Source organism: Coturnix japonica, chromosome 14, assembly GCF_001577835.2.
Source record: "Coturnix japonica isolate 7356 chromosome 14, Coturnix japonica 2.1, whole genome shotgun sequence".
NCBI classification, from domain to species: Eukaryota; Metazoa; Chordata; class Aves; order Galliformes; family Phasianidae; genus Coturnix; species Coturnix japonica.
Window position 1 is genome coordinate 10,965,309 of NC_029529.1, and position 27,364 is coordinate 10,992,672.

Genomic DNA, 27,364 nt, shown 5'->3' on the forward strand with positions numbered 1-27,364 from the left:
AAAGACAGCACTGGAAGAAGGCAGAGCAGTTCCTGTGCTACCAGGTCCTCTCCTCATAAAAGCTGGGAAAACCCTCAAGAGGCAGCAGTGAGAGGGTGGACTGTAGGGACAGGAAGACCCTGGATGTGCATGAGCCAAAAAATTAAGTGGGTAAGTCTTTATCCACCCTACTTCTCCCCACAACCCTCCTCTCCTGCCTTCCATATCCCCATACAGACCTATACTCTCCTACAGAGGGGCCTTTGACTTTCCCCAGCTACAGCACAGCAGTGTTTTATTCCATTCGAGGCTTCAGCAAAGATAAATCGATGTTGCACGATACACATTTGACACCTTCGTACCAGCAACCCACACATTTGGTCCTGTCCCTTTACCCAGCGAGCTCCATCCAATGAGTTACACATGGTCCCTGGGTCACTCTGAGCGAACTGACCCACAGCACAGCCACCAGAGCATGACAAACATTTGTTTCTCAGGGTAGGAAACTCAAGTACTCTTCTCCGAAAAGACCGATGACACATTCTTGGGTTGCAGCCCAGGGCAGGAAATTCCTTCCAAAGACTGCTCCAGCCAAAGAGATGAAAAGCCAAGCATGTGAAGGCTTTGCCACTACAGGACAAGACATCTCTAGCTTTAAAAGCTGCTCCAGCCAGCATAGAGCAGCGTTGAACTGGAATCTTCACATCCTCTTACCAGATCAGTTCTGTACGCTACTTAGCTAAAGACATTGCATTGCAGTGCCTGCATTATTGTTGTGCAAGAAGTCTTGGATAGTCCCCCTGGATTTTTAACCTCTCCCTGCTTTATTTCCCTGCAGTCAGCTCCACCAGTGGCAAGGGAGTAGGTTGAACAAGGGCAAGGTGTGCCTCTCCCCTCACCACCAGTTAGGGCCAGGCTTGGCATCACATCACATACCACGCTGCAGCTCCTGCTGCCACAGCAACACAGGCCACCAGGATCATCTGCACGATGGGCTGCTTTGCCAAGGCCATGGCAGTGTGGTAGGGACAGCCAGCTGCTGCATTGCCTGCTGGAGTAAAGGAAGCATTAGTGCTCCAAGTCCTCTGCCACATTCACATGGCAGCCCTCACATCACCCCCCAAGCCTACCTAGCTTGTCTGCATAGTAAGGGCATTTGCGTATGTCTCCTTTCCCATCGTGGACTGGGACACCTCCATCCTGGGCTTCTTCCACAAGTGACCTGCCGATCTTGTCCAGTTCATTAAATACCTGCAAGTGGACACAGCAAGTGCATGGAGTGAGCAAAGCCAGACAGCTGCCATACAGACCCACGGAGACATGCAGAGAACTGGCAAGAGCTGCTTCTGCCTGCCCCCACCCAGATCCCAAATACAGCATTTGATACTCAATCAGAGTGCCTTGCAGACAGATGTGTGGTTACATCTCATCTGGCACACACCACAGCTCTGAGAAGGCACAGCCAACCCCAGAAGCATTCAGGTTGATCTCTCATCCAAACCACTATGTGTAAGGGCTCAAAGGATTTAGTACCTCCATGTTGAATCTGAAGGCTTTGTTGGCCTCTTCCACAATTCGTTCCTTGCAGTTCTTGTCCAAGTCCAGAGCGTTCAGCCTTGCTCTGTACAGCTGCTTGAACTTCTGTGCATTGGAAATGTTTTCGAATGTGTAGAACTGGATCCCTTCCTCAGTACTGGGCAACTTGAGGGCCCTCTGGGCTACCTTCTTCAGCACTTGGCCACCTGAGAGGTCCCCCATGTAGCGTGTATAGGCATGAGCCACTAGCAATTCAGGCTCATGCTGTCCCACGTGATGGATTCTGTCCACATATTGCTGAGTTGCATCTGAACATTGTATCTTCTCTTTCCAATCTTCTCCATAGAAATATTTCATGTCTTTAATCAACGCTTCTTTCCGGTGAAGCTCTAGAGGGAAATACAAAGGAGCAAACACTGGGTTGTCCTTATTGCGATCCATTTCCTCTTCCAGAGCAGAGTATGTGAAGTAAAGTGCTGTGGTAGCCAGCTATGGATAAAACACAGTGAACATAAGTTGTTTGCTTTATTGCACATTGTACCTTGTGACTACTCTGTCCCCTCATAGAACTGGGCTACACAAGGAAACCCCAGGCTTGACAACACCCCCCACCCCTCAGCCCCCCGTCCACCCCTTACACATGGGCCTGTGTTGTTCTGCCTCAGCAAGTCCCCAGCTGCAGTCATCAAATATAAGAGTTTCTCTGCCAAGGCCAAGCAGAGCCACACTCACCTTGAAGAGCTCCTTCTTGATCCGTCCTTTCAGGAAGTCTTTGACAAACTGAGTATTCTCTGCACGGTCATGGGATTCCTTAGTTCCCTCCTTCAGAAGTTCTGAAAGGTCACTGGGGCTGCAGGCAAGCAGGGAGAGCTCCTTTCACTCCATTTCCACATACAGTCATGAGTTTGTCCTTACTGAATTTGTAGGAACCCTCCAGCCTTGCCATCACAGGCTCAGTCTGGTGCAGGTTCAGAGCAGGGATCCCTTGGGCCAGCCCTGCTGGCTGGAACCAGCATCACCCCAGGAAGTGTCAGGGTGGCAGCAGCCAGGGCTCCCACCTTAATATCCTCCTTGGTCTCTTTGCAGAAGACAGCCTTGGGTAGGAGTGGATGGACACATACAGGCAGAACTTGAGCTTTTCTGACTGGGGCACCAAAGGTATTGCATTAATCATAGAATGGCCTGGGTTGAAAAGGACCTCAAAGATCATCTGGTTTCAAACCCCCCTGCTGTGTGCATGGTCACCAACCACCAGCTCAGGCTGCCCAGAGCCACATTCAGCCTGGCCTTGAATGCCCCCAGGGATGGGGCATCCACAGCCTCCCTGGGCAAACACTGAAGATGAGAGCCCAGTGACAAAATAGGGCATGAACACTCTTAAAGGGAAAAAAACAAAAACAAAAACCATGTATTTCTCCTGAATTCTGCTGGTTCTGCATGTTTCCACAAGCTCTCCTTCTAAAAACTTATTATCTTGGATCACAGCTACTGCACTTACCTGGAATTCAGTACAGGTATCAACACCTACACCCACAAAATTATGCCACAGTGCACCTAACCCTGTTTTTATGGCTGGTTTGCAACAGGTAACATGTTTATATCAGCTGTAAAAAAGATGTTTTGAATGCTCCATACTCATGCATTTAACAGGCTGAACACAACAGGAAAGCCAGGGAGTGGTAACCTCCATGAAGCTGAGCCTGTCAAGTCAAAGAGCAATCAGCTCACTTCAGTATTCTGGAACCACCCAACTCACCATTCTCATATAAGGAAAATTTTCCCTATAAAACACAGTTTAGAGAGCAGCTGCACTGTGTATAACAGCACACAGCTATTTGTTGTTTGGAGGGATAACCAACCATTCTGTTCAGACCTTTGAAGAAGTTCTGCAGAACTTGCTCTGCGTACATCACCTTACAGGAACAGCCTCTGTTCCTTTGCAGCCTTTGCATTTGTTCCTATGCTGTAGGAACATCTAACCCCAACTGCAGGGCAGCCTCAGTCTTGGCTGGACTGGTTTTCAGCTGGAGAAGACCACGTATGAACAAGGAGATCACTGAACTTGAGCTTGATATGCCCTGCCCAAACCCAGCTCTGTGCCACGTTACCAGACAGTGCCAGCAGCACCCACCTGACATTGTCATCTTCCACATCCTCATAGCGTAAGCTTTCCCCTTCATCTCCTCCTTCTGAGCTCTCCATAACTGACGGCATTGCTGGTTTGTTCTGGAGATCAGAGACTCTGAAAGGCAAAATTAGAGAGGGATTTTAGAGGGAAGCTGCCTTAACAAGAGCAATGGGGAAGAAACACAGAGCAGACCAACAGGGAGCCCTGCAGCTGCACCACCATGCAGGGTGGTGAGGGGCAGCCACCTGATGTTTTTATAGAAGCCTTCCCTGCAACAGAGCAGATAACATTCCAAAACAGAGGTAGATTTTCTTTCTCATACGATATAACAGCACACACAAGAAGTACCCAGAGCCAGGAGCAAGACACTTGGCTTACACCAGCTGAATACTCTGGCTTGGCCATAAATCCAGGCATCCCATTTATAAAATGGAGCTGTAATCAGCTTTGTGCTGATTACTCCCCCAAATTACAGGCAGCCTTGGCAGATGAGCAAGGAGCTAAGCTTCCTGCTGGCTCTTCAGCAAACCATGGCTGTAAAGGAGCCGGCTCCCCTCCCAGTGCTGGGTTCAGGCCTCCCTGGTAGGCTGCATCTGGGGACAGGAGGAGAGCAGATCAGACAAGCAGTTGAGAGCAGGCCAAGCAAGTTCATACAGAGCATGAGCTGGCAGAACAGTCAGTGGCTCCACACTCATGAGATGCAAAAGCAAAGGATGCTAGTTATAAATTAACCACCCTCCAGTTCCTCACCTACTTCTAAACCTCTCAGGAGCCCTGGACACCCTGCAGAGCTCTGTCCCACGATGCAGCTGCTGGTCAAAGCGATGCTCACTTGGAGCACTCCACTCCTCTGAGAGAGGCAGTGACCTACACATACAGAGCTCCCAGCAGCTGCCTGCTTGTGCTTCATGGGCTGGAGCACTGCTGCATTTGCTATGAGGCTCCTGGCTGACATTCAGAGTAAACACAGTCACCAGCAGCCTGCCTGGGAGGGATCCAGCAGCCACAGGAGTCAGGACAGCAGGGCTGGAGAAGATTTGGTATAGAACAGCTCAGCTCCAAATATTTCTTTCCCAATAACAGCACTCGGCCCCTCCTATAAAATACCTCCATCTCATCCAGCCAGCAGTTTGTTTTCCCCCTACACAGCAAGCTTCACACTCAACATGCACAGCTATTGCTCTCAGTGCAGGCAGAATAAATAATTCTATGCCTTCTAAAGGAATCCAAGAGACACTGCTGCAGTAAGGAAACAAGAGTGGAAGTCCTGGCTTTGCTTGGGCACTCTCATGAGTTCAGTAACTGACAGGACAAGCACTCGACACAGAGTTCATCTCTGCTATTCAACCAGCACACAGCTCCAAGGCATTCCCCAAACACACACGGCTGAGCTCCTTGCTTTAAAGCATCTCTGAAGGGGAAGGCAGACCCCAGAGATGGGATCTTTGATTGAGGTCATGACCAAGGAGCCCACAGAACAAATGGCTGCGTTACCAGATCCCACCTGGATTTAAGGCTCCACCTGGATTTAAGCCACGCTCCAAGCCCAATCAAACACTGTTTATCTCCCAGAGCTGCAGCCCAGCACATCAACGACTGAGGAATGAAGCACCTATAGAGAGCACAGCTCACTTGTCCAGCCCTGCCTTCAGGGGTTATGTTCTCCTATGGGCTGTGAGGGCAGCGCAGTGACACACACAGACATTAGAGCAGCCCGGAGCATCCTCGCACCCCGCAGCTCCCAGCGCTGAGGCTGATGGAGGTAACACAGGATGGACACGGGGAGGCCCAAACAAGGCCCCGACCCACCCCCACCCTCAGCACCAGGCCGCAACCAGCCCACCCAGCGGGCCCAGCACCCACCGGGCCCAGCACCCACCGGGCAGCGCTAGGAAGGACCAGACAGACACCTCGACCACCCCAGGACAAGCCCAAGGCCTCAGCAAGGCCTCAGCCCTATTGCGGCCCAGCAGCCCGGCCCGCCGCCACCTCAGCGCGACCCCGGCCCGGCCTTGTTGCCATGGAGACGCGGCGCACACTCACCCGCCGCCCGCTCGGTATGACAAAGGGCCGCAGCTGCCGGGCCGCATTTACCCCGCGGGGAGAGCTGTGATTGGAGGAGAAGGCTGTACGTCACAGCGAGGGGTGGAGCTTCCGCTCTGCCCCGCCTCACCGGCAGCCAATGGGGACACGGGGCGTCACGGCAAGCCCCGCCCCCTCGGTTTGATATTGCGCATGCGCCGACGGCAGCGTGGTCAATCCTTATCACATAGGTCAATCCTTATCACTTCGGTCAATAGCAATACATTTCCATGTCGCCTCTTCACACAGACTATGTGAACTCCACATTGTGCACAGCTCCTCCTGCTCTCATCCAAACCCAACGTTTCTGCTTAGAAACACCCCTAAAAGTCCCTCGGGAGACATCACTTATAGCTTAGTATTATTTCCTTCCGAATTATTTATTGTATATAAATCAAATAAAACCGAGGCAGTGCTGGATCAAACAAAATAATAAAGACGTTCCAAATACATAAATACATTCAAATCAAGCTTTTGCTTCTTTTGATTATTGCGCCTGTTTTGCTGAGTGAGAATCTGCAGACTCAGAGCAAAATCCAAAGGTGTTGTAAAAGTTAATAAATAAGGTGAAATAAGGTGAATATTTAGTGTCCGAGGCTTCCCCAAGAGACCCAGACAGTTTCCAACCAAGGATCGGTTCAGTTTGGAAATGAAACAGGTCCACAAAGATCAGGACATGAGAACTGCTGGAGAGATCCATTGGTCACTACAACATTGTCCTTAAAAAAGCCACTGTTGGGATCACAGGCTACAATGATAAGGTAAAACAGTGCTCAGAAAACGGAGCTGGTAATGTCTTTAGCACCAATGTCTGCATGTAAGTGAACACACGCAACTGAACGTACAAACCTTAATGGCTTCTACCTGACATCTGGTGTCACAGAGCACTTCGGGGAGCCACCACAAATAGAGCAGAAAAACACCTGCACTGTGCTGCAGCCACTTGTGAAACACACATGGGTTATTGCAGTCAGTACTGGAACATGAAGGGTTCAGGCCAAGGCTGGGGCAAATACCATGGCAAGCACCACTGGAGGAAGCAACCACCTCAGAAGCACCAACAAGAAGAGATGCTGGGGATCTAAAACCTGCTAAAATGGTAAGAGAAGAGAATGCACAGGATGAAACTCAGGGAATGTAAAAAGGCTCCTTGAAAGAGGAGTTTGTGCAGCTCAGAGGAGGGCTGAGAGCTGAAGCTCAGTTCAGATCCATTCTCCAGCGTGTCATCTGGACAGCAGGCCACAAGGAGGAGCAGTGCACCCACTGATCACACCACCTCCGCCAGCACCAGCCTGGAATAGGGTTTCCACCTTAGGAGGAAGGCCTCCATGTAGGAAATTTTCAGGATAGAGGAGTGGGATCTATTCAGTATCGTTTCCTCTTTTTTTTGCTCCCTTTTCTCTTCTGTTCCTTCTCTTTCCGGGCTCCAGCTGTGGTGAAGGTGATGCACTGAGCATCTAAGAAGTCCAGCAGCTTTGCCTTGGAAATCTTAATACCATTCAGTTTCAACTCTGCATGTAGGTCAGCCAGCTCAATAGGTTCATAGAAGAGAATCCTCTCGTACAGGGCTGGGTTTGAGCGGATGTAGCTCCTCACTGCCTCCAGTTTTTCTTCTTCCCGAGCTGCTGCCTGGGACGCTGGAAGTTCTTCTTCCTCCTCTTCAGCTGCAAATGCACAGGCCTCCAATTCCTTCACAAAAGAACTAGAAAGAAGGCCAAGAAGACCCAAAATCAAAGAAAGAACAAGCCGTGAAGGACAGAACCAGATCTCCCTAAGTAGCTGGTGGCCCGCCCTTGTGACAACCATCTGTAGGGTCATAGATTGATATCAGTACACACACACTGAGTGAAGAACAAGGCACATGTTCTACAAACTTTCCCATTCCAGCCATGAGAGCTCCCGTCCTGCTCTTTGAGGCCTGGAACTGGCCGGCATTCCTTGCTCCTGACCCACACCACCTACTGCTGCTTTACTGCGGCCTTCTCTGTCAAATACTACTGTGCCCTCCTTTCCCCATGCCAGATGCAGCTCTCAGCCAATGCTTGTTCTTAAGAGTAGTGACTGGGCATGCCAGACATGGGCCTTGCCTGCATGTGGCCTCAGCCACCAGCTTTTGTGCTCTGGGAATAGCTCAATGGGATTCAGATCAAACAGCCCAAAGTTCACTTATTTTAAAGGATGGTGTTGACCTTCAAATAACAAACCCAAGGAGGCAGCAGAGCACCTGTAGGCCACACAGACACCTCTTAGACATGGTCCTAGCTCATCTCTGTCTTGCACCTTTGACTATTTTGTTCAGTATTTCATTCCCTTACCTCTGTGAACCAAAAGAGATGTCACTTCCATCCCCTGAGGAAGAAGCTGTAGACTCCTGAGATGCAGAGAGCATTGGTTCCTCACCATCAGCTCCCACAGACCATCCCTCTGGAGATACAGCTGACCTTTTCTGCTCTTTGTCTCCTTCTGGATGATGTATCATTTCATTTCTCTGCTTGGGTGCTGCACAGCTTTTTTTAGAGGGTCCGACAAGGTCATCCTCACTCCTCCCTACAGGGAGCACTGAAGAACCTGTTGCAACCTGCTTCCTTTTGCTCACAGCCTTTGAGGCTTTGGGACCCTTTCCACCTGTAGTCTGGGCTGCCTTTGATTGCCTACAGCGTTTGGGAGGGGTCTTCTTCTGGGGAGGCTGAGAGGATGGGACTTCATCCTCAAAGTCAGAGTCCGTGTCCCGGTGAGTATATTGGAATATCTCTTTCAGTTTCAACACCATCTGGCGCTTTGGGAGAGCACGAACTCCAAATCTGAAAGAAAAAAGCAAGAACTTAGGCTAAGATAATTCTGTACTGTTACAGCTCAGGAAGGTGCTCATGCCAGGAACTCCAGCGGTGAGCTGGAAGAGCTTCACCAAGGTTTCTCTTTCATCCCAGTTGCTTTCTTTCACACTACTTGCTCACAAGTTTATGCTCAAAGAGATGCACTCACGGAGGTAACACTAACCTTTTCAATTCCTCCTTCAGCTGTGGTGTCTCCATCATGGAGTAAGCTGGCATTGGTGTCACTGGAGTCCTGGGAGAATTGTTGTTCTCTTGACAGGCAGGTTCTGCAGCAGAATGAAATCATCACGATCAAACTTACCACTTAAAATAGCCGATACCTTCCATTCTTAGTGGCAGATATTCTAATATTATATAATAATTAGCAGCAGTACTCTGTAGCAGTACAATCTCTTTTACTTACTACTCACCTTCATAGCGAATGGAACAGCTGACACTTTCTTTCTAGACTGGGACACTTCCTTTTTGTTGAATTTAAAATAGAAAATGGTTTACATAGAGATGTAGGTCAGGCCTGACTACAAAGGCCATTCAGGGCTATGTTAGAACAGGCAGCTCTTGCAAGACAGTGAAAAAAAAAAGCATTTACTGAATTCTGTGAAGCAGTTCTTTTCCCATGAAGGAAATTTCACGAGAGATTTGATGAAGAATAAAGTGAGCAAGTCAAGCTTTCCTAAGTTAGATACTGATTTGATGAATCAGCAGATTTGCTGACACTGTGAAGAGCAGTCAGTTTCACAGGTCATGTTCTCAGCGCTGGTTAAACTACTCACTTAGTACAATACAGTGCTTTAATTAGACACCAGGAGATCATTTACTGGTCTTAGATGGAAGGAACCATGCAAATGCAAAATGTAAAATATGAATATTTTTAAGTTCTTGAGACCAGAAGGGTAATTTAGCATTCTGTCCACTGTCAGGCTTTCAAGAAGTAAGAAATCCTGTGGATCCCAAGGCAAAGTGGTTGCAGAGATGGAAAGACTGTGGCTCTCAGTCTTATGTGTGCCGTGCTGACCTCTCGCTGTGCCATGCACTCAGGATATCTGCCAGCACCCAGAAAGAATGAAACACAAACTGGTGTCCTCCAGCAACCTCGCATTTAGATATGCACTCCCCAACAACAGATGATGACTATACCTTCCCTATGTCAGGCCCTGACAGCTGCTATCAGGCAACTGAAATCCCCACTAGGACATCAAGTGGAATGACTGTAAATGAAAACAATTTAACCTACTGCAGTGAAACTAGTATCAATGCAAGCTCTCACCAGGAGTCTTTATAGGATCTGCCCCTGCTGCTGCTGATACCCTCTGCGACAGAGGAAGCATCTCTGGAAATTCATCTTCCTCCTCTTCTCCATCCCAGTCATCCCAGAGTTTGGAGTTCAGGTAACTTGGTCTGCTGCCCACTGATGTACACGCTTCAATGGGACTCTTTTCAAGACGGAACAAAGTTGTTCTTCTGCTAATAGGAGTTTCTCGAAGAGGAGTACTGCCCTTCATCTCCCACGCTTGGTTTGGGCTCTCCCAGTGGTCATGCACAAAGTCAGTTTTGGGGCTGCTGGCAGCTCTGGCACTTGCATGGCCGTCCTGTCTGGAGTCCTGGCTGTTAGCTCTGACTGGTGACACATATTCAACATGCCAGCAGTCATCATCAGGAATTGCAGGCTCATCAGCAAGAAAGACACTACTGTTCAAAGATGTTATACTTATTTCCTTCTCCCCCTCGCTGTCCTGTATCTCAACCACGCTGACATTTGATTTATCTTCCACTGACTTCCCATGGCAAGGAGGCACAGGTTTGGACAAAAATGAGGTATTAGCACATTTGCTTTTTGAGTTGGTGTGGGCAAGAGAGAGAAATGGATTCACTGGAGAAAGTGGTGTGGATTTCTCAGAAACTGATCCTGCTTCTGGGCTGCTGGAAGGATTTCTTTCACTGACACAGTTCCCCACAGGCAGATGTTTGTCTGACAATGCTGCTTTATGAACTTCTACTATATTCCTATCCATTTCACGGTTACTACTATCAGCTGTTAGGCTTTTTGTACTGACTTTAGATTCTGGACTCTTGGAAGAGTTAATACTTGTGATATGAGTCTGCGTTGAGGAACTTCTGCTTTTGGTCAGAACTGGTGTGTCTGGCACCAGCCAGGAGCTGTCTGTACCTGAAGACACTTCATGACTGAGCTTTTTTTCAGGGCTCAGGTTTGGGCTTTGCTCACCATCTGTACAAGCATCTACGTGGCTACTGAGAGGCAATTCAGTGGACATCTTTACATCATTATGTGCATGCACCTTATCTGTAACAACAGGTGAGACCTGCAGTGATCTCTGCTCTGTTTTAGTGACTGATGTGTTAAGTTCAGGCTTTGGTATCTCAGGACCATGTCCTATATTTGTACATTTTGGTTGCCCAGGGATTTCCACTTCCTTCAGAAAGCCCAACTCTGGTGACTTCTTGTCTTCTAACTCCATTTCATCATCAGAAGATAAAACAATAACATCACCCTTCTTACTCCCCTGAGCTGCAGGATCCTGAGTTCTGGTAACTGGTGCTGACAACACTGGGACACTGTTTAAATCAGTGTTGGGAAGCTCTGTCGGAGAAGCACTATCCAGCTCTTTGGCCTTCTGAAAAAGAACTTCATCAGTTAAGAATGATTTTTTCCGTTGTTTTGGTGTTGACACATGTTCTCTCACAAGTTTTCTGTCTGATTTTGGAGACATAGGTGAAGATCCAACAGCAGGAAAAAGAGGCACAAAAGCTTTGGAAGGAGGACTCCCATAAGAACCATTTTTACGAGGAGAAAAGTCTTTCTGTATTTTGCTGTACAGCTGACAATCATTAACATCAACACGTTTTTCACCAAGAGCCTTTTCTGGTACTTTACCAGCTTCTTTTGTTGGGGAAGGCTCAAAGTATTCTCCCTGAGTTGCAGAAAATAAGTGTTCATAACTGTCATTTATATTAGTATCAATGGTGAAGCTATGAAACTCTTTTTCACAGTGATCTTCCCCTTTTACATCATGTGAAACCTGAGATGACCTGGAATCCGTTCCACCTTCACATCTCCTTATAGTCTCTCCTTCATCAGTGGTGGCACCATTGGATGCTCCATTTCTCTTTTGAGGTTCTCTGTGGTGAGGCTCAAAAGTGATCTGTGCAGCATTCATGGTTCTGCAGGTTCCCTCTTTTTCTGCAGGTAAGTCACATTTAGACATTTCCACATCACTGTTATCCCTCAGATCCTTGAAGTCACTGCTCACTGAAGAGAATACAGATCTCTTTGTCTCTTCCTCCTCAGTTTGCTGGTTCGTATCTTGGGCTACCTCAGTATCACTGCACATGCTGCAGTCAGTTCCTTCACTTGGTGGCGTTTTACCTTGAGCCATCCTTCTCTGAGTTGCAGCAAACTCATAGATTTCTTCCAGCTCCTGTTCACCCACTGCATTGTCATCTTCCTTCTGGCACTCCTGGTTGAGAACAGCTACTTCTTCCTCATCTTCACCCACCCACATAGATTTCAAGAGGTCTTGGAAGTTCTCTGCTCTGTCCTCACAATCTTTATCATCTGTCACAGAGATCAGATCACATTCTGAATCCACTCCAGAAGACTCCTGACTCTCTCCAGTGTTATTTTCACACTTGGTCATCAGCTCCCTCACACCAAACCTGCAGGGATATAATAGTAATGTTAATACTTCCCCCTTTCAGTATTTCTCTGCCTGGTCACTCCTGCTGTTCCTCTTTCAGACACTTTACTTAGTGCACATCTAGGTTCACAACTGAGAGTATAGCTGACAAAATACATTAGTGTTCTATGCACCCAATACACTCTGAAGTGCTCAGTTTACACATGTACAGAGTGTAATGTTTTATGAATCACATATGCTAGGCACACTCATCATCACTGATAACATCAGCTGTCAATACAGAGCCTGAGACAAAACTCTTGGCTAAGGTGTGATAGATGCACACTGAAAAAGGAAGTCTCACAAAGACACAATCTGAAGAGAGACTCATGGAAAAGATGAAGGCAATGATGCTATAAAGTATAGGACTATGGATTTTTAAGCCACTAAGTCTACAACAGAAGACCCCAGGTTGTGGGGTCTGTATAGGTTCTGTCTGTGAGCTGAAAGCAAGAAGGGATCCAAAACAAACTCACGATACAAACCTGGCAGCCAGAGCCCCCACTTGGGGCACCACCTCAGCAGGGATGTCAGCATCAGCAGCATAAAGGTACCGCAGGAACGCACGGGCTGCCTCTCCTGTCACATCACTCAGCAACACACGGCGTATCTGCACGTTCCCATCCTCCTCCACTAAGAACCCTTCACTGTGAACCTTGTAAAAAACACAGTTCAATGCAGCTACTTACAAAGCAACTACAAAAATGACAGAACGTCTGTGTAGAACTGCCCAGAACTCAATCTTCCCAGCCTGGGTGAAAGGCAGGAGATATTGAGATGGAGAAGACAGTCTGCACCGGTATTAATATAACATCCAAAGGCACAGAGCACCTAGGAAGTTTTCTGTATTGCTCAAGGGCAGGATGTAAGTAAGGATCCTTGCCTCTTCATCATTTCTCCAGATAATGTAGTATGTTTTCCATCACTTTGTCACAATTCTGCCTTCCTAAGATGAGGGAATCTGCATGTCCGCAGGCTCCTGCCATTAGGACCTGCAGCATTGACTGTAGGTGTGGGCAGTCTGGGCTGCACTGAAGCAAAACAGAGAAGTGTATCAGCAGTACTTACAGCCTGAATGGCCTCCGGACACCGTGCATACAACACAAACATGTGAGCATAAAGGATTTCCCCAGAGTCCACCTGGAACTGGACATCACTTAAATGGGGATTGTTGACCATTGCTCTGAAATCTTCAGCCAGTGACCTCAGGGAGGACTAGAACACAGAATGAACACAAAGACAAGTCATATCACAGCTGTCACACACCTCCCTGATGAATGAGAGGAATACCCAGCCTGCCAGTATCGCTGTATTGCAGACCCCATTTTGGATCTGCTGTCACTGCCTTCTGCAGACAACCAGCAGCACTATCAACTCAAGTACAACAAGCAGACAAATCTGTAAGACACTTTTGGATTTGTTTTCCTCCTCCCTTCTACTTCTTCGCAGTCTGGCAGTTGTGAAGAAATGGCAGTTGTGCTGCACTCTGCTTTCTCTGCCTTGCATTACAGCACATTATCACCATCACATTTTTGCCAAACCATTTCCTGATGCGGTCTAGCCACTGCCTCCTGTTGGCCTCTTGATCTGCTGCCTTCCACCACATTTTAGAAAACTGTTCTTTTCTCTTTGATGGACTGGAACTCACTTCATTGTAATCAGAGCAAGAGGAAAGAGGATGAGTCAGTGATGGGGTAATGAACTTTTCTCCTCTCATCCATTGGCTGGCAGTGACAGCTAAGAAGAGCAGCTCTGCAGTGAGGGGCTCACATGCAATAAAACTGATGTAGTTATCTAGCCCAAAGGATTTTATATGCTCGTTACACAAACTCCTCTTGAAAATTCCACTCAAAAAAGCCCCCAAACAATAACAACAAAAGCCCCCTAGTTGCTATTACAGCTCCAGAATGCCTTGCTGGAAGTCTGGGGAGGGCTTGCTGCCTGAGCTACCTGTGATATCAAATGGCAAAGGCAACAGGAGGCTGGGGGCATGCTGCCAAAGGCAGGAACAATACACATGGCTGATGTACACAGTTTCTGCCCTGGAGCTGCTCCCAGTACAAACTCACCCCAAGCAACTCTCATAAGGTTCAGATCTCTCGAGGCAAATGTGCCCCTAGAGGTGGCCATTGCTTCAGAGAAGCAGGAAATAACCTCAGCTCACAGTTAAGAGAATGAGCAAGTGAAAAGCAGTTCATACACAACACACTAGGGATTGACCTTGTGCTTTTTAAGCCTGTTGCAGAGTCAAAGAAACACAAGTCTTACTCTAGAGAACATCTGCACGAGATGCAGTTCCACCTGGAACAACACAACTCTGAGCCTTAACTACCTCTGTTTCTATAAAAAGGAACTGGAAATATTCCACACTTCTATGAACTGCATAGTTTCCTCTTTACATTAGTAAGCAAACACAAAATAAGGATGGGGAAAAGGTTTTTCCTTACTTTCTTACAGCTGCGTGTCAGGAATCTCCTCTCTTCAAGTGAAGGGACAAAACCAGTACATGGAGTATCACTGGAAGTCAGTTCTTTTCCTCAAAGAAGAAAAAGTGGATCACAATCATGTACCCCTTCCTAACGAGACAGAGTGACATAAGAACTCCTAAGAGAACCTTTGCCACAGCAGTTCCTCAGGACAGCTGCTACAGTGAGCCTGATGGGGCTGACATCCCAGCCTGTCCCAACAGGCCTCACCTCCTGGATCATCAACAATCTGTGGGTGCTCTCATGGCTCTCCTGACACAGCACAACCAAAGTTTGGATCTGTGTAGCTGAAGGGATTAGGGACAGAGCTCATGAAACTGCCAGAACTTACCTGACTGCTCTGCTGCATGAGTATGGCCAACATCAAGTTTCCACTGAGTAAGGGTAAGTCCTTCCTTGGCCAGTTCAACTAGATCCTGCAGGTTCTGAATATCCTTCTGGCTGTGAGATAAAATCTGCCCATCTCCTTCAGGGCCTGACTTGGATTCATCACTAATTTGGTCTCTAACGTCTCTACAAGTGGACTCATGAGAACCAAAATCAGGCTGAATTTGCTGGGATCCTTTTGGCTGATCAGATCCTGCTGATGGCAGAACATCCTCTGGTTTATGATTCTGATCAAAAGAGGAGAATAAGACACCAATAAGTTAAGTCTTGTGTGTACTTTCAGAGCTCAGAATGCAGTCTCTAGTTCATACTTTCAGAATATCTAGTAAAGAATTACAGAGCATACCTCAGGCTTCCAAGGCAAAAACTCTGTCATCTTATGAAGGACGCTCTGGAGAAAAGATAGATATAAAGGGAAAAGGGAAAAAGGGAACTACAACAGAAAATACAGAAAAAGAGGTTTCACAAGGTGCATATTTGAGCAGGCAACTGGCAAGGAGGGAGAGAGGATAGTGGAAATGTTCCCAATTCAACATCTAAATATTTCATTATTGCTGAAATGTTTGGCAGAAGCTGTAGCTGAAGCTGCCCAGGTGCTTCTGTTCTGAGATCTAAAATACTTTTGCAGTTACATGTAACAAAGCCAAACTTTCACCTCTGAGCTGATATTTTCCAGGTTTGACTTCTGTTTCCCACTGAAAACAGTTTTATTTATTTCTAAGTAGAAATGGCCTAGCTATTTCTCAGAATGGAAGGAATGAGATGGGCAAACATGGCCCTGATTTTAAAGGTCTCCCTCCTTTTTAAACGTCTCTGGTGTTTTTGAGTGAGAGGTCAAAAATCCTCACAGAATGGAGTCCCTCTATTACAGCTCTGGGTAGGGATAAGACAGTGAAAAACTCTGGAATCCAACAAGGAAAAAAGTTCTTAAATAAAACACGTACATACACAGAGTAGTTTTTGAACAGAAGCACCAGACAATCCTTCAAGGAAGGCACAGGGGAAGGAAGAGAAGTAATATTTCTTCTTGGTGAGCAAGTATGTTGTAAGATGAGAGATTAAAAGGCTTTTGTCCCCTCTGAAGGCACTTCTAATAAAAATACAGAGCACTGAAATAGGCAGGAGATGGAGTTGAAAATCAGAATGAAACAATGGAACTGAAAACAAGGTCAAAGCTCATGTGCCAAGAGTCACTGGGATGCATAGGGAAAGCAAACACTTCACTTTACAATTCCAGGCACTCTCATCTTCTCTGTGAAAGGCAGAAATATCAGCCTTCAGTTTAAATTTTTCACCTGATTCTTTGCTGCCTGAACACAACACAGAATCATATCCCGGGTTGGAGGGAACCCACAACGATCACAGAGTCCAACCCCTGGCTCCACACAGGACCACCCAAATCCAAATCCTGTGTCTGGGAGAGGTGTCCATATGCTCTGTGAGCTACAGCAGATTGGGTCAAAAAGCAGGGTAATATGAGCCTTGCTCTTCTCTCCAAAAGTAAGGAATGAAAGTTCATGATCACAAAACCTAACTGTATGACCAGGGGACAACAGTAAAGGACCTAGGACACATATAAACCACAGTGAGGACAAGAGTGTCCTACCTGCACGGGCTTCCAAGGTTCAATTAGAGGGGTTAATCCAGCAGCATAGAATGACTCAGGGTCACAGGGTCCTGTCAGAGCACTGAAATTCCACAGAAAGCAGTCCCTGTTTTTGGGCAATGGCAGGAGCCAGGCTGCTTTCCCAGATTCGACCTCCAAAATCCTGCTGGTGGGAAGCTGAGGAGTGGGAGGGAATTCCACCTCTTGTGCAAGCAGCATCGCTACCCGCTCTTCTATCCTTCTGCGCACCTTCTCTGGATCCTGCAGCAGTAAGGGTGGAGGGGTAGTCGGGCCTCTTTTACGCCGCCTTTTTTCTTTAAGGAGAAAAGGAAGAAGAACCCAAATAAACAAACAGCTGACCGCATAGGGCAGAGGAGCTCAACGTGCTTGCTCCTGCAAGTGTTGTAGTCAGTGACAACCAGAACGTAGCTGCAAGATGAACACAGCCCTTAGCATTTCTGCTTGCACAGCTCCGCCATATGCTGAAACATGTCACGTCTCTACAAAATCTGAATGTTATAGATACAGTTGATACCCATGCAGTGCACCTCCCAGACCCACAGAATGGCACCTATATATACAGGTTTCTACCAGATCCCAGAGCTGCACGAAAAAGGGAAGGAAAGAAAACAACCAAACCAATCTATGAAGGACTCTTTGTGCATATGCATGCGTCATGGTCACTGATAGTATCAAATCATGGCCCACACAACCACAGCACAGCTAATGCTTGGCAATCCTGTGTTTTACTACCTTTCTCTTGCTAATGCCCAGCCCCTAATCTAGCTGGCAGTATGTATCAACAGGAGGAGATCTGAGGTCACTAAGAGTAAAGTGCTCCCTCTATTCAGCACTAGGACTCTCCACTGACCAGCTGTCTTCCTTTCTAAATCTTGCTGTACACTGAAAGAACAAAGTACAGGCTCAACAGCATGTAAGATAAGATACATAATGTCTGCTCTAGGAAGAGAACAGAGGGAGAAGCTGCATCAGTCCAGGCTGCAGTAGGATGAATGTGAAAAAAATCTACTGCAGGAGAAATAATGTTACTTTTGCATTCTTTTTACTTCCACAGCTTACAAGAAGACAACAGCTCATCTTCAGAATGGATCTTTTACAGGTTCAAAACAGTCAGTGAAAAAAAAAAGCACGAGGTGCATAAGAGATTTCACTAAAACCCACGGATGTGACGCAGTCTTTCTTGGCTGCGTGTGGATTCTACACACTGCTGAAGCTCTGACAGCTTAAATAAAATATAAACAGGGCTGTCATCCCTCCTGTATCCAACAGGAAGGTATAAGTGAGGAGCAGGCTGAGTTACATCATTCCTCCAATAACAGTCTTTGACATTAATTCACTTTAACACATACCTGATCCTGGCTTCCATTTGATTGGCAAAGCAGCCACTGGTTTCACATTTGTAACTGATTTTGCTTGTTCCTGCTTTTCTTGCTCCAACAGAGAGCGTGACATCGCCATAGCAACCAGCAAATCTTCATCCTTAGTCTCCATTTTTGCCCTCTTCTGCTTGTTCTTTGAGTCCTCTTTGGAGGAGACTTTTCGCTTTGACCTGCTTGGTTGATTGCTGAAATTGAAGAATGCAGCAGGAAGCCCAATTTAACATGACTGAGACAAGAAATGTTAAGCACTTCAGAGAAGCTGCTCTACTTCATCAGAGAGATTCCCATATCTGGGATAATGAGAAGCTACTTGGAGTGCCTTCTTTCCCAGCAGAGATCAGATTCCTTATTACTCACAGAACTTTGAGAAAACTTTATTTTGAAAAGGTAAACATGAGACCACAACAGTGACTTAACTTCTGTGTGTTTTTTAAACACCTTGATCTCTATCCTGAACACTTTAAAAATGCATATGAAAAAGCAAAAATTAAACAAAGTTGAAGCAGGATGAAAACAAACTCACAAAAAGAAACAACAAAAAAAGCTCTCCTGGTCTGCTGTGCAGCACCCCTTCCTGTACTGCGAAGATTCAGTTCAAACCCAAGACAGCAGATGCTGCTCTACTCTGAGCACGTTTCAAAACACCACGTCTGCTTCCTCCCTGCCTCGAAGTGTGAAGTGCATACATCCAGCACAGCCACCAGCTGAGTAGCTGAGGCATTGGCAAGACAGATGCTGAAAACAGACTGTGTACACTAAATACTGTGTGTTCTGCTTAATAAGATTAAACACACCATTCAGCTTTATTGCATGACTGCCTCACAGAGCACAAACATTTCTGATAAAACAATGTAAGATAATGTACTCCCCATTTTGCTGCTGCCTGCTGACTATTAAAGTCATCTGCCACCTGATCTTTTCTGAAGGAAAGCATGACTCCTCCAGCTAACTACTACATTCTCTTCTTGTGGTACTGGGTCATGGTTCTGCCCAACCTTCTTCGGACTTGGGTTCACAAGAGCCTGCTTTACTTCTACAGTTCTTTCCGAAGACTGGAAGGTCAATGTCTCTCAGGACAAAGGAACACTTTGCATCTCGCTGCTTTTAAACTAAGATAGGGCAGGTTCAGGTTGGATATTAGGAAGAAGTTTTTCACCCAGGGGGTGGTGATGCACTGGAACAGGTTGCCTAAGGAGGCTGTGGATGCCCCATCCCTGCAGGCATTCAAGGCCAGGCTGGATGTGGCTCTGGGCAGCCTGGGCTGCTGGTTGGCAACCCTGCACATAGCAGGGGGTTGGAACGAGATGAGCATTGTGGTCCTTTTCAACCCAGGCCATGCTATGATTCTATTTTCACCACTTACTTGGGAAACTGAAGAGGTGCCTCACCAAGTGTGGACAGTTGCATCTGTACGGCCTGAAGAAGCATCTTAGGAGGAACATCCATCTCGACAGCACAGCGTTTCAAGTGACTGACTCGGCTTTGGGGGGTTTGGAATTGCTTACCACAGATGGGACATTCAGGGATTGCTGGTTTGCTGGAGGATGACATCTGTGCTTCTTCCATCTCATCCAGACACCTGTGAGACAACAGCAAAGCTTCAGAACTATCCACGCTAAAATTTAAGCCCTATTGAAGAAAAGGAAGTGCAATCACCTCACATCTTTAACAGCCACAGAAACATCCCCTAATGAAATACAAATTAAGTGCCTGCTGCTCTGATGGCTATGACATGTAACAGATAGCTGAACACTACAGCCTCAGAGGCATATTAACAATTTGCTGCTCAGAAGCAAGTGCAAGTGATAAACTTCTTCTAAGCTGTACTGTGCATCCATCAGCTAATCCCTCTTTCTGCACCCATTCTAATGTTCCAGCTAATTCATAAACCACCATTAAAAATGGAATCACCTGACGAGAAAAGCAGCGAGTCCCCCTCACCCACAGCGTGGCTATTTCTTGTAAGGAAACTGTTCAATTAAGGGCACTGATTTCAGCTTAGTTGCTCATCATTCTGATACGGCCTTCTCCTCTCCACTCTCATGGCCAAATGCTGTAATGCAACTTTGCCATCTTTCTGAACTCTTTTCCCTCAGCAAACAACTCCAGTATGCACTGACATGTTAAACAACCTTAGGAAAACAATTTTTAGCAAAACAGAGCAAAATATCACTTTGTGGGTTGAAATTAACAGACCTACAATAACAGCTCCTCATTAATTTTGCTAGCCACTCCACAATCACAGCCCCTCCGAGGCACTACTGATAAAAGCAGCCTTTGCCTTAACATGTTTCTGCAGAAGCCCTGCAGAGCAAGACAATCAGCTTCTGCTTTGAGATCAAAGCAACCTGCAAATTCAAGACATAAAGGTCAATGTCATCTCACAGATTACCGTTCTGTAATGGCTAAGCTGACTGAACAGGGAGAAGATGCGGAAAGGACTCATCCTGCTGGTCCTTCACCTGTTAACATGCTGCTCTCGTCGTGTTGAGTTCATGGCTGTGAGATCCTTCTGGCAGATCTGACAGAAGAACAAGCCTGCATCTTCCAGGCTTTCCATGGACTCCTTTTGTGTTTCCTGCTGAAGGGCTGAAGCCAGAGCACTGTCATGCTGCATGGATGGAAGATCATGGAGATCTGGCAAAGAAAGGAAAGATGATAGGCTAAGACAGAATGAAGAACCCCATATGAAAGGCAAGGAGCTGTTACACTTGTTATTACTAAACCCACAGCACTCTTTCTGCACGTACAAAAGCAAAGAGGACAAACTTACCATTCTCTGGTGAGTTCTGCTCCTGGCTTTCACCACCAAAATCTCCACTAGTTAAGGACTTTGGCAAGCTACAGTCTGTGCTGTGTTTTAGCTGATCAGGTGCCACCCTCTTGAACTGCTGCATTCTCTCCACTACCAGCTCTGCCACCCGCATCTTTGAGCCTGTGAAAGGTGGCGTCTTCGAGGTGGGTGAAGAACAGGTCCCTGACTGCGTAGCAGGATGGAAAGACAACGTCGTCTGGGAACAACCACTCTGAGTATTTACTAGAAGGGGAAAAAACACCAGAGCTTTGCCAGCCAGTCTTAAACACATCACTAAGCTGCCCAGATTGCTGCTGGAAAGCCTTCCCCAGCAGCAGCCTAAGCCAGGCTCAGCTTTGAAACACTTATTCTTAGACAGAGAACTGAACAATGTGTTTAGTTTTATTATTATTATTATTATTATTTAGTTATTATAATCACATTGTGATTGGTGTCCACAGTAACAGTATCAAGCTTTCCTGCTACAGTGAAGTTTAAATACTTTTCCATCCCTTTCAGAGAGGAATATTAAAGAAGCCTTGTCTGAAGGTCATGAGTGAGGGGAACAAGTAACACAGCCCTAAAGCCCTGCTCTTCCCAATGCACAGTGTACTGATGCTCCTGCAGTTCTTTGCTCTGATCGCTAGAGGTGTTTTTCTAAATTCTGATATTGTGAAAATCCCTGAATAATGACTCCCTGATAGACTCCTTTGTGCTAACACTTTATCTTGGAAAAGATGAAGCATCTTGCAACATCTGTACTGAGCATACCGCTAGGTTCAATGCCTTGATAAGCCTAAGTAGCTAAGTACAGATGGAAACACAAGATGTAAACTCCTTCAAGCAGTGCTGCTATAAGGCTTCTCCAGGTGAAGAGCTCCAGTGAACTACAGTCTCATCAGTTAGTGTGTTTTCTGTTTTGGTTGACTCACCTGTCAGAGTCCCCTGGCTGCACTCACTGGCTGTGGTACTCAGCTGGCTGGCAGGGAAAGGGCTTCTGCTTCCATCCCCTTCTGAAGTCTCACCACTACTGCAGGCCACAGTGTCACTGTCTTCTTTGTGCCCCAGTGTTTGTATCTTAGGACCCAAATCCTGAAGGAAGTTTTTTTGCTTTGCTGCTGGAAAGAGGTGATGGTTTTGGCTCTTAGCAGCAACTTTGCCTCTTCTTAGTCTGCTTTTTGCTGCAGTATTCTTTGATCTTTTCTGAGTCCTCTTTGCAGCCTCAGCATCCTCAGATTTTTTCTTCCCTTTACCCAAAATATTTGCCCACAACTCTTTAAAATCACTGTCCTGTTCATCCATTGGCCTGTAGGTTCCAGTAACACTGCTGCCTAATGACACTGTGTGGACTGGAGGACAGCAGAAAATAGCAGAACCAGCTCAGGTGTGCATCCTACATGATCTTTTCCATCACCTTAGGGAGCTCTGGACTCTAGAATTCACTGAGGTCAAAACAGTGGGCATTTCCTCATTGTATTGAAGGTTCCTTCTTCCATACTTAATTTGCAGCCATATTTTCTCTTCAAAGACCCCACTTGCCTTCACATACACTGCACTGACAAGCTGGCTCTTCAGATGTCTCTAGACTGTATCGTAAACACTGCAGTTTGTGCAGAGCACGCACAGGATCTTAGTATGCTACTAGGCATCAGAAAGACACCTATCAAAGCCCTGAAACAAAGAAATACAAAAGGGGGTTATGTAGGGTGTTACATGCACATGAAAGATGTGAAAGGTCAGGGGTATAACAAACTGCTGTCAAATACACAAGGTAAACAGACTAAACAAATGATATTTCAGGGCTTCTCCATCTTTTCAAGATACAGTAAACCAGCTATACCAGCTATAAATTACTTGGAAGAGCACTAGCTACAATATCCAGATGGAAATGTCATCAATCCCCAGGCAACATTAAAACTAGATCTCTATTCTTAGACATTTTGATTGTCTCTTCTTCCCAGCCCTAAGCTTGCTACAGTTCTGGCTATTTTACCAGAGGTTTTATATTGCTCCCCAAACCTAATTCTTTCTAACAGTGTGTTTCACTTGGAACGGCAGCAACTGTGGTTCAGTTTCTCCAGCAAAGGTCTGGGCACCAAAAGACTCCAGAGCAGAAAAACACGAGTAAGATTGTTTTCTCAAATGGTTTGGCTGCAGACAGGCAAGGCTGAGGAATGCTGGTTACACACTTTCATGGGTCAGCCTTTCCTATAAGCAATTACAGATGTTAATGGATTTATTTATTTTAGACACAGCCTCCTGAATGAGCAGAGGATTTTGCTGTGAATCTTAGAGTCATTTCCTGTCAGAGAGAAACTGAAGTTTTATGTAGCCAGTTCATATATTTCATTTTCCTGGACAGAATCTTGGTGTAGTTATCACTGTAAATTTACTATTTTCTTCTAAGTAGGAGACAGTGTGTGCAGAAAAATAGAATCTCTCATCCTCCATGACCTTAAATACTTCTCACAGACACACTTGTACTGTCAGCTTATTTACGGTCAGTGCCTGACAGTAAATTTTGAAACAGATCTGTGCTTTTGTGTTTGCAATCAATATTCAGTGCTCCACGAAGACCATGTCAAACATAGAAACAATGCAAAACTGATGAAGAATTTATGTCTTACTCTTCCCTTTCCAGACTTGTATGCAGAGGCTCCTGCTCTGTGTCTCAGTGTTTCCGATGCTGCTGCTGTCAGTGTACCTAACAGCCGGTTCTGGCACGAGTTTGTAGAGCTGGAAAAGTAATGGCTTTGAAAATAATTGCTCTCAGTATAGCAATCAAGTCATTTCAAAAGGATTTAGGACTCTACAAATCACAGAAGCTGGTCAAACAAAATAAATGTTGGCACTTACCTACCCACTTAGATGCCAGACCTTTAGCCCAATTGTGCTTGTCACGTAAACGTGGATCATCAAAACAGTACAAAGCGAGATCAATAGGAATGAAAGATGGAACCTGGAAAGTGAAAGGAAAAGGTGAGATTTAGTGCACAGAGCACCGATTGCTCTTCTTGATCATAGTTCCAGGGTGTGGGGGGAGGAAGAAGGAAATGACACATTCCAGTGGTGCTGAGTTTTGCCACTTGCATTGACCTGTATAAGTAAAGAGGTGACCTGCACACATCGCTCAGGATCTGTTCAGCTCAGCACCACACACTGAGAACCCAGCAGGCAGAATGGGTCAGACAGGATGGGGAGAGCCCTGAGCAACTGCTCACAGCCAACTGTGGGCGAGCAGAAGTTTGAACCAGAGACCTCCTGAGGTCACCTCCAGCCCAAGTCATCCCAGGATCCTTCAAGCAGTCTGTCAGTGCCTTTCCCATTTGGGACTTGCCTTGATTTAAGGGGAAATCAAAGAACAAGAGGACTAAAGTGACTGCTATCTATTGCCTCAGTCCTCAGAAGCAAGTTAATTGCTATGGTATGCACTGGTCAAAGCTGCTAATTCCAGTGCTGGCAAGACACTGGGATTTGTGCCGTTGAGTTGGCAGTGGAAGTTTTGTTGCCCCCTTCACATCTCCTTTTGTTTGAAAGCTGCAACCTGAAGATGTGGAGACTGGTAGCAAAACTCTGGGTCGTGCCAGTGCAAATACTGCAAAGGGAAAGAATTTCTGTAGTGTTTGCTCTGGAAACCACACCAGAAAGATGGTCCCGAGGGATTTTTCCAGACCAAATCCTGTAATAAAACATCTTCCTATAGGTTCCCGATGTTTCCCATTCCTGATGGAGAGCAGCATGTGTATCCACAGCACAACTTCTGAAATTTCCATAGATTTCTTTCAAGATCCTGCACTGGACTCTGAGCTGGCCAGCACCTCCAGCACACACACAGCCCCACAAAGGCAGCACCAGAACTGCACGGGGCAGGCTCTCTTTGTCTGTGGAAGCATAATCCCATTGTTAACGAGGATAGCAAGGAGAAAATAAGTGCAGATCAGGCATTCAAAGTCAGGTACCAAGCCCCAGCCCCGGCTCCTGCTGGCTTTCCTGTGCCAGAAAAGGGTAACAAAACCAGATGTGGAAACATGGGAAATGACAAATTATTGCAAGCCTATATAAGCAAGAAAATAGTAGCTAGGAACATCACTATCAGGTTGTAACAAGCAATCACAGCACTGGCCAGTATCCATGTCTGCCTGCTACCACCCCTTATGTTACTTTATATCCCATTAGTGTACCATGCTCACACTTCTCAAGTCTCTGCCTTCCCCTATAGTACCTGCCACATATTAAAGTACTTTAGATCCAGTAAAAACTTGATCACATATCAGCCATTACCTTCAGCCTCTACTTACATGACACAACGCCCTTCTGCATTTTGGATGCTGTAGAAACCAACCTGAGTTTATAAAACCCTTCACCAAGTGCAGAGCTTTATTGTATAGCTCCTAAGGAAGGATAAAGGGGAAGTAACACGAAAATAAAGAGCAACGGTTGCTCAGGTTCAAATGCCCATCACTTGTATGCAAACACAGGCACACCAATGAGAAGCACAAGCAGCTGGGCTCCAAAAACGGTTATTTGATATGAGTGAAAACAACAGGAAAGCTATTAACTTAAAGATTAATTAAATGAATAAATTAAATTAAAAAGCAGGAATGAAGGACTCAATAACACACAGGCTGCAGTAGCAAGCAGTAAAATGACCTAAGTTTTAACTAATCCTGTTTAGGAAAGGGCTTCCAAAGAGAATAGAAAGAAGGAAGATAAATAAAAAGGGGGTGTTTGTTGGTATTTCGGACCCTTTGTTAGAGCTCCCATCACTCCGCACTGACTGGGAGCCCTCAAGCTGTGGAGACCCGCTCCATCCCCTCCCCGCCGCCAGGTGGCGCGAAACGACGTTGACGCCGCAATGACGTCATGACGTCGCGCCGTTCTCCCGCCACCCCCGCTCTCTCGTTCCGGCCCTCACATCCCTCACATCCCGCCGCCCCGTCCCGCCGCTGTCCCTCTGACCTCCTCCTCCTCCTCCCCGTTCACACCGAGCCCCGGCCGCTCCTCACGCCCCACCGGCACGGCGGGCAGCCCCGCCGAGCAGCCGCCACGCATGCGCGAAGCGCCAACCGTCGCCTTCACTCCTCACGTCACGATCTCTCTGGCGGCGCTGCGCATGCGCGAGGGGATGGGGGAAAAACCGCAGTGCGCATGCGCGCGGCATTCCCGCCACTGGGTGCTGTGGTGATGGCCGCCCCTTCCCGCCACACAAACCTCCCTCATGAGGAGCATTGGGGGCAGCGCCTTTTTTAACTGGGTTTTATTCCTCCAAGCTGCTTTATTCGGGTTCTTTATCAACTTAATGCTCTTAGAAACGCTCTTAAGAGAACCCTGCAAACAACGATTGCACATAGACCAAAGAAGACTCCGTATATGGTGCATTGAGGCACCACAAGAAGCACTGAGCTGAGCTGTGGTGACACCGATTGCACGGTAATTAAATGTAAAAACACTAAAATATATCAAATAATCATTAGAGAAGCAGAAACATTAATTCAGTCAACAGCTCAGCTGTTCTGAGCAACTCATTGCCTGGTGTTTCCAAAGAGGTGAAGAAAAACAGGGCCCTTCAGAAGATGGAACAGGTAACATACTGTTTTTTCACCATTGGGATCCATTCAAGCTTATTGTGTTCAGCGTGAGGAATGCAAACACCTTAAGCCTTGGCAATGTAAGTAATGTAGACTTTATACACAAATTATATACAAAGAACGAAGTGAATTGTGCTGTTTCTAATACAGACCTGTCCAAAAGCACAAATGTTTACCACTATGGTAATGGTATTGTATTCTATGGTATTGGTGCCAGCTACCAAACTGGTATCTATTTAGAGGACACTTCCAGGCCTCTCACCATTCCTAAGGGCAACATTGATGTGGTTTCTGCCACAAACCCTGTCTCCAAACCTCAGCTTCACTGAGTATGAGACTGGTAATATGTGAACTACAACCATGCAGACAGACCCCTGAAATAGCAACACCTATGATACATGATGCATTTACTACTGCACTTGGGCATGGAGTTTTCCTTGTAGAAAACTACTGCTGTGGAATTTGTGGGCACTCTACTATAATTATTCTTAAAAAAACAGTACTTGGAGGTCACTATGCAATAGTAATGACAGGAAACATGTACATCTGTATCTATCGTATCTATGCATACACACACTTACATGAATACACACGTATATCCCCCACTATGCTACATTCAGCATTGCTCATACTCAAGCTGGATCCCTCAGCCTCCAGTCACAGCTGTGACTTCCCAAGTTTCTAAGAGTTTAATGTGGGACAGCTCTACTACAGCTTTACTTACTGATTTATTTCTGGAGCAGGTTTTTAACCCCAATTACCCCTCATTCACTTGGGCTGCAAAAAGAGAACCAAGTTTTGCATGGCTTCACAGACTGCTTCTTCATTAACTGCTATTGCCTGACCCCA

The 27,364-nt window shown here is 46.4% G+C and overlaps 2 protein-coding genes across 11 annotated transcripts; both read right to left on the reverse strand.

Annotated features, from left to right (window-relative positions):
* Positions 1-257: 257 nt before the first annotated feature.
* Positions 258-5,785, reverse strand: HMOX2 (heme oxygenase 2). Of its 3 annotated transcripts, none has more exons than XM_015877283.2 (6): positions 5,687-5,785; positions 3,647-3,757; positions 2,248-2,365; positions 1,513-2,004; positions 1,110-1,230; positions 903-1,030 (listed from the first exon to the last, which is right to left on the reverse strand). In XM_015877283.2, the coding sequence occupies exons 1-6, from the start codon at positions 5,731-5,733 to the stop codon at positions 903-905; spliced, it is 1,017 nt and encodes a 338-aa protein (XP_015732769.1). In that variant the 5' UTR covers positions 5,734-5,785. The 3 variants fall into 3 exon arrangements, with proteins under 3 accessions (XP_015732768.1, XP_015732769.1, XP_015732771.1); XM_015877285.2 differs by lacking the exon at positions 5,687-5,785 and adding an exon at positions 5,523-5,629; XM_015877282.1 differs by lacking the exon at positions 5,687-5,785 and having other exon boundaries at positions 258-1,027.
* Positions 5,786-6,084: 299 nt separating this feature from the next.
* Positions 6,085-26,016, reverse strand: SLX4 (SLX4 structure-specific endonuclease subunit). 8 transcript variants are annotated; one of them, XM_015877266.2, is made up of 18 exons: positions 25,887-26,016; positions 23,784-23,886; positions 23,555-23,663; positions 21,860-22,598; positions 20,907-21,170; positions 20,596-20,770; positions 19,497-19,712; positions 18,104-18,318; positions 16,734-17,047; positions 15,474-15,518; positions 15,072-15,354; positions 14,702-14,790; positions 13,323-13,469; positions 12,740-12,909; positions 9,827-12,234; positions 8,723-8,825; positions 8,041-8,526; positions 6,085-7,427 (listed from the first exon to the last, which is right to left on the reverse strand). In XM_015877266.2, the coding sequence occupies exons 4-18, from the start codon at positions 22,227-22,229 to the stop codon at positions 7,091-7,093; spliced, it is 5,622 nt and encodes a 1,873-aa protein (XP_015732752.1). In that variant the 5' UTR covers positions 22,230-22,598; positions 23,555-23,663; positions 23,784-23,886; positions 25,887-26,016; the 3' UTR covers positions 6,085-7,090. The 8 variants fall into 8 exon arrangements, with proteins under 8 accessions (XP_015732752.1, XP_032303532.1, XP_015732757.1 ...); XM_032447641.1 differs by having other exon boundaries at positions 6,910-7,427; positions 23,788-23,886; XM_015877271.2 differs by having other exon boundaries at positions 6,910-7,427; positions 14,702-14,784.
* Positions 26,017-27,364: the final 1,348 nt, after the last annotated feature.

Excerpts from the sequence above, each read along its gene's own strand:
- HMOX2 (XM_015877283.2), bottom strand. The coding sequence starts at position 5,733 with ATGCGGCCCGGCAGCTGCGGCCCTTTGTCATACCGAGCGGGCGGCGG. Across the intron at positions 2,366-3,646 it reads GTGGAAGATGACAATGTCAG|CCCCAGTGACCTTTCAGAAC; the intron begins GTGGGTGCTGCT and ends GCTTGCCTGCAG. Across the intron at positions 2,005-2,247 it reads TCAAGAAGGAGCTCTTCAAG|CTGGCTACCACAGCACTTTA; the intron begins GTGAGTGTGGCT and ends TTTTATCCATAG.
- SLX4 (XM_015877266.2), bottom strand. The coding sequence starts at position 22,229 with ATGGATGAACAGGACAGTGATTTTAAAGAGTTGTGGGCAAATATTTTG. Across the intron at positions 21,171-21,859 it reads CAGCCAGGGGACTCTGACAG|TAAATACTCAGAGTGGTTGT; the intron begins GTGAGTCAACCA and ends TTCCCCTTCTAG. Across the intron at positions 18,319-19,496 it reads GCACCTCTTCAGTTTCCCAA|CAATCAACCAAGCAGGTCAA; the intron begins GTAAGTGGTGAA and ends CTTCAATTTCAG.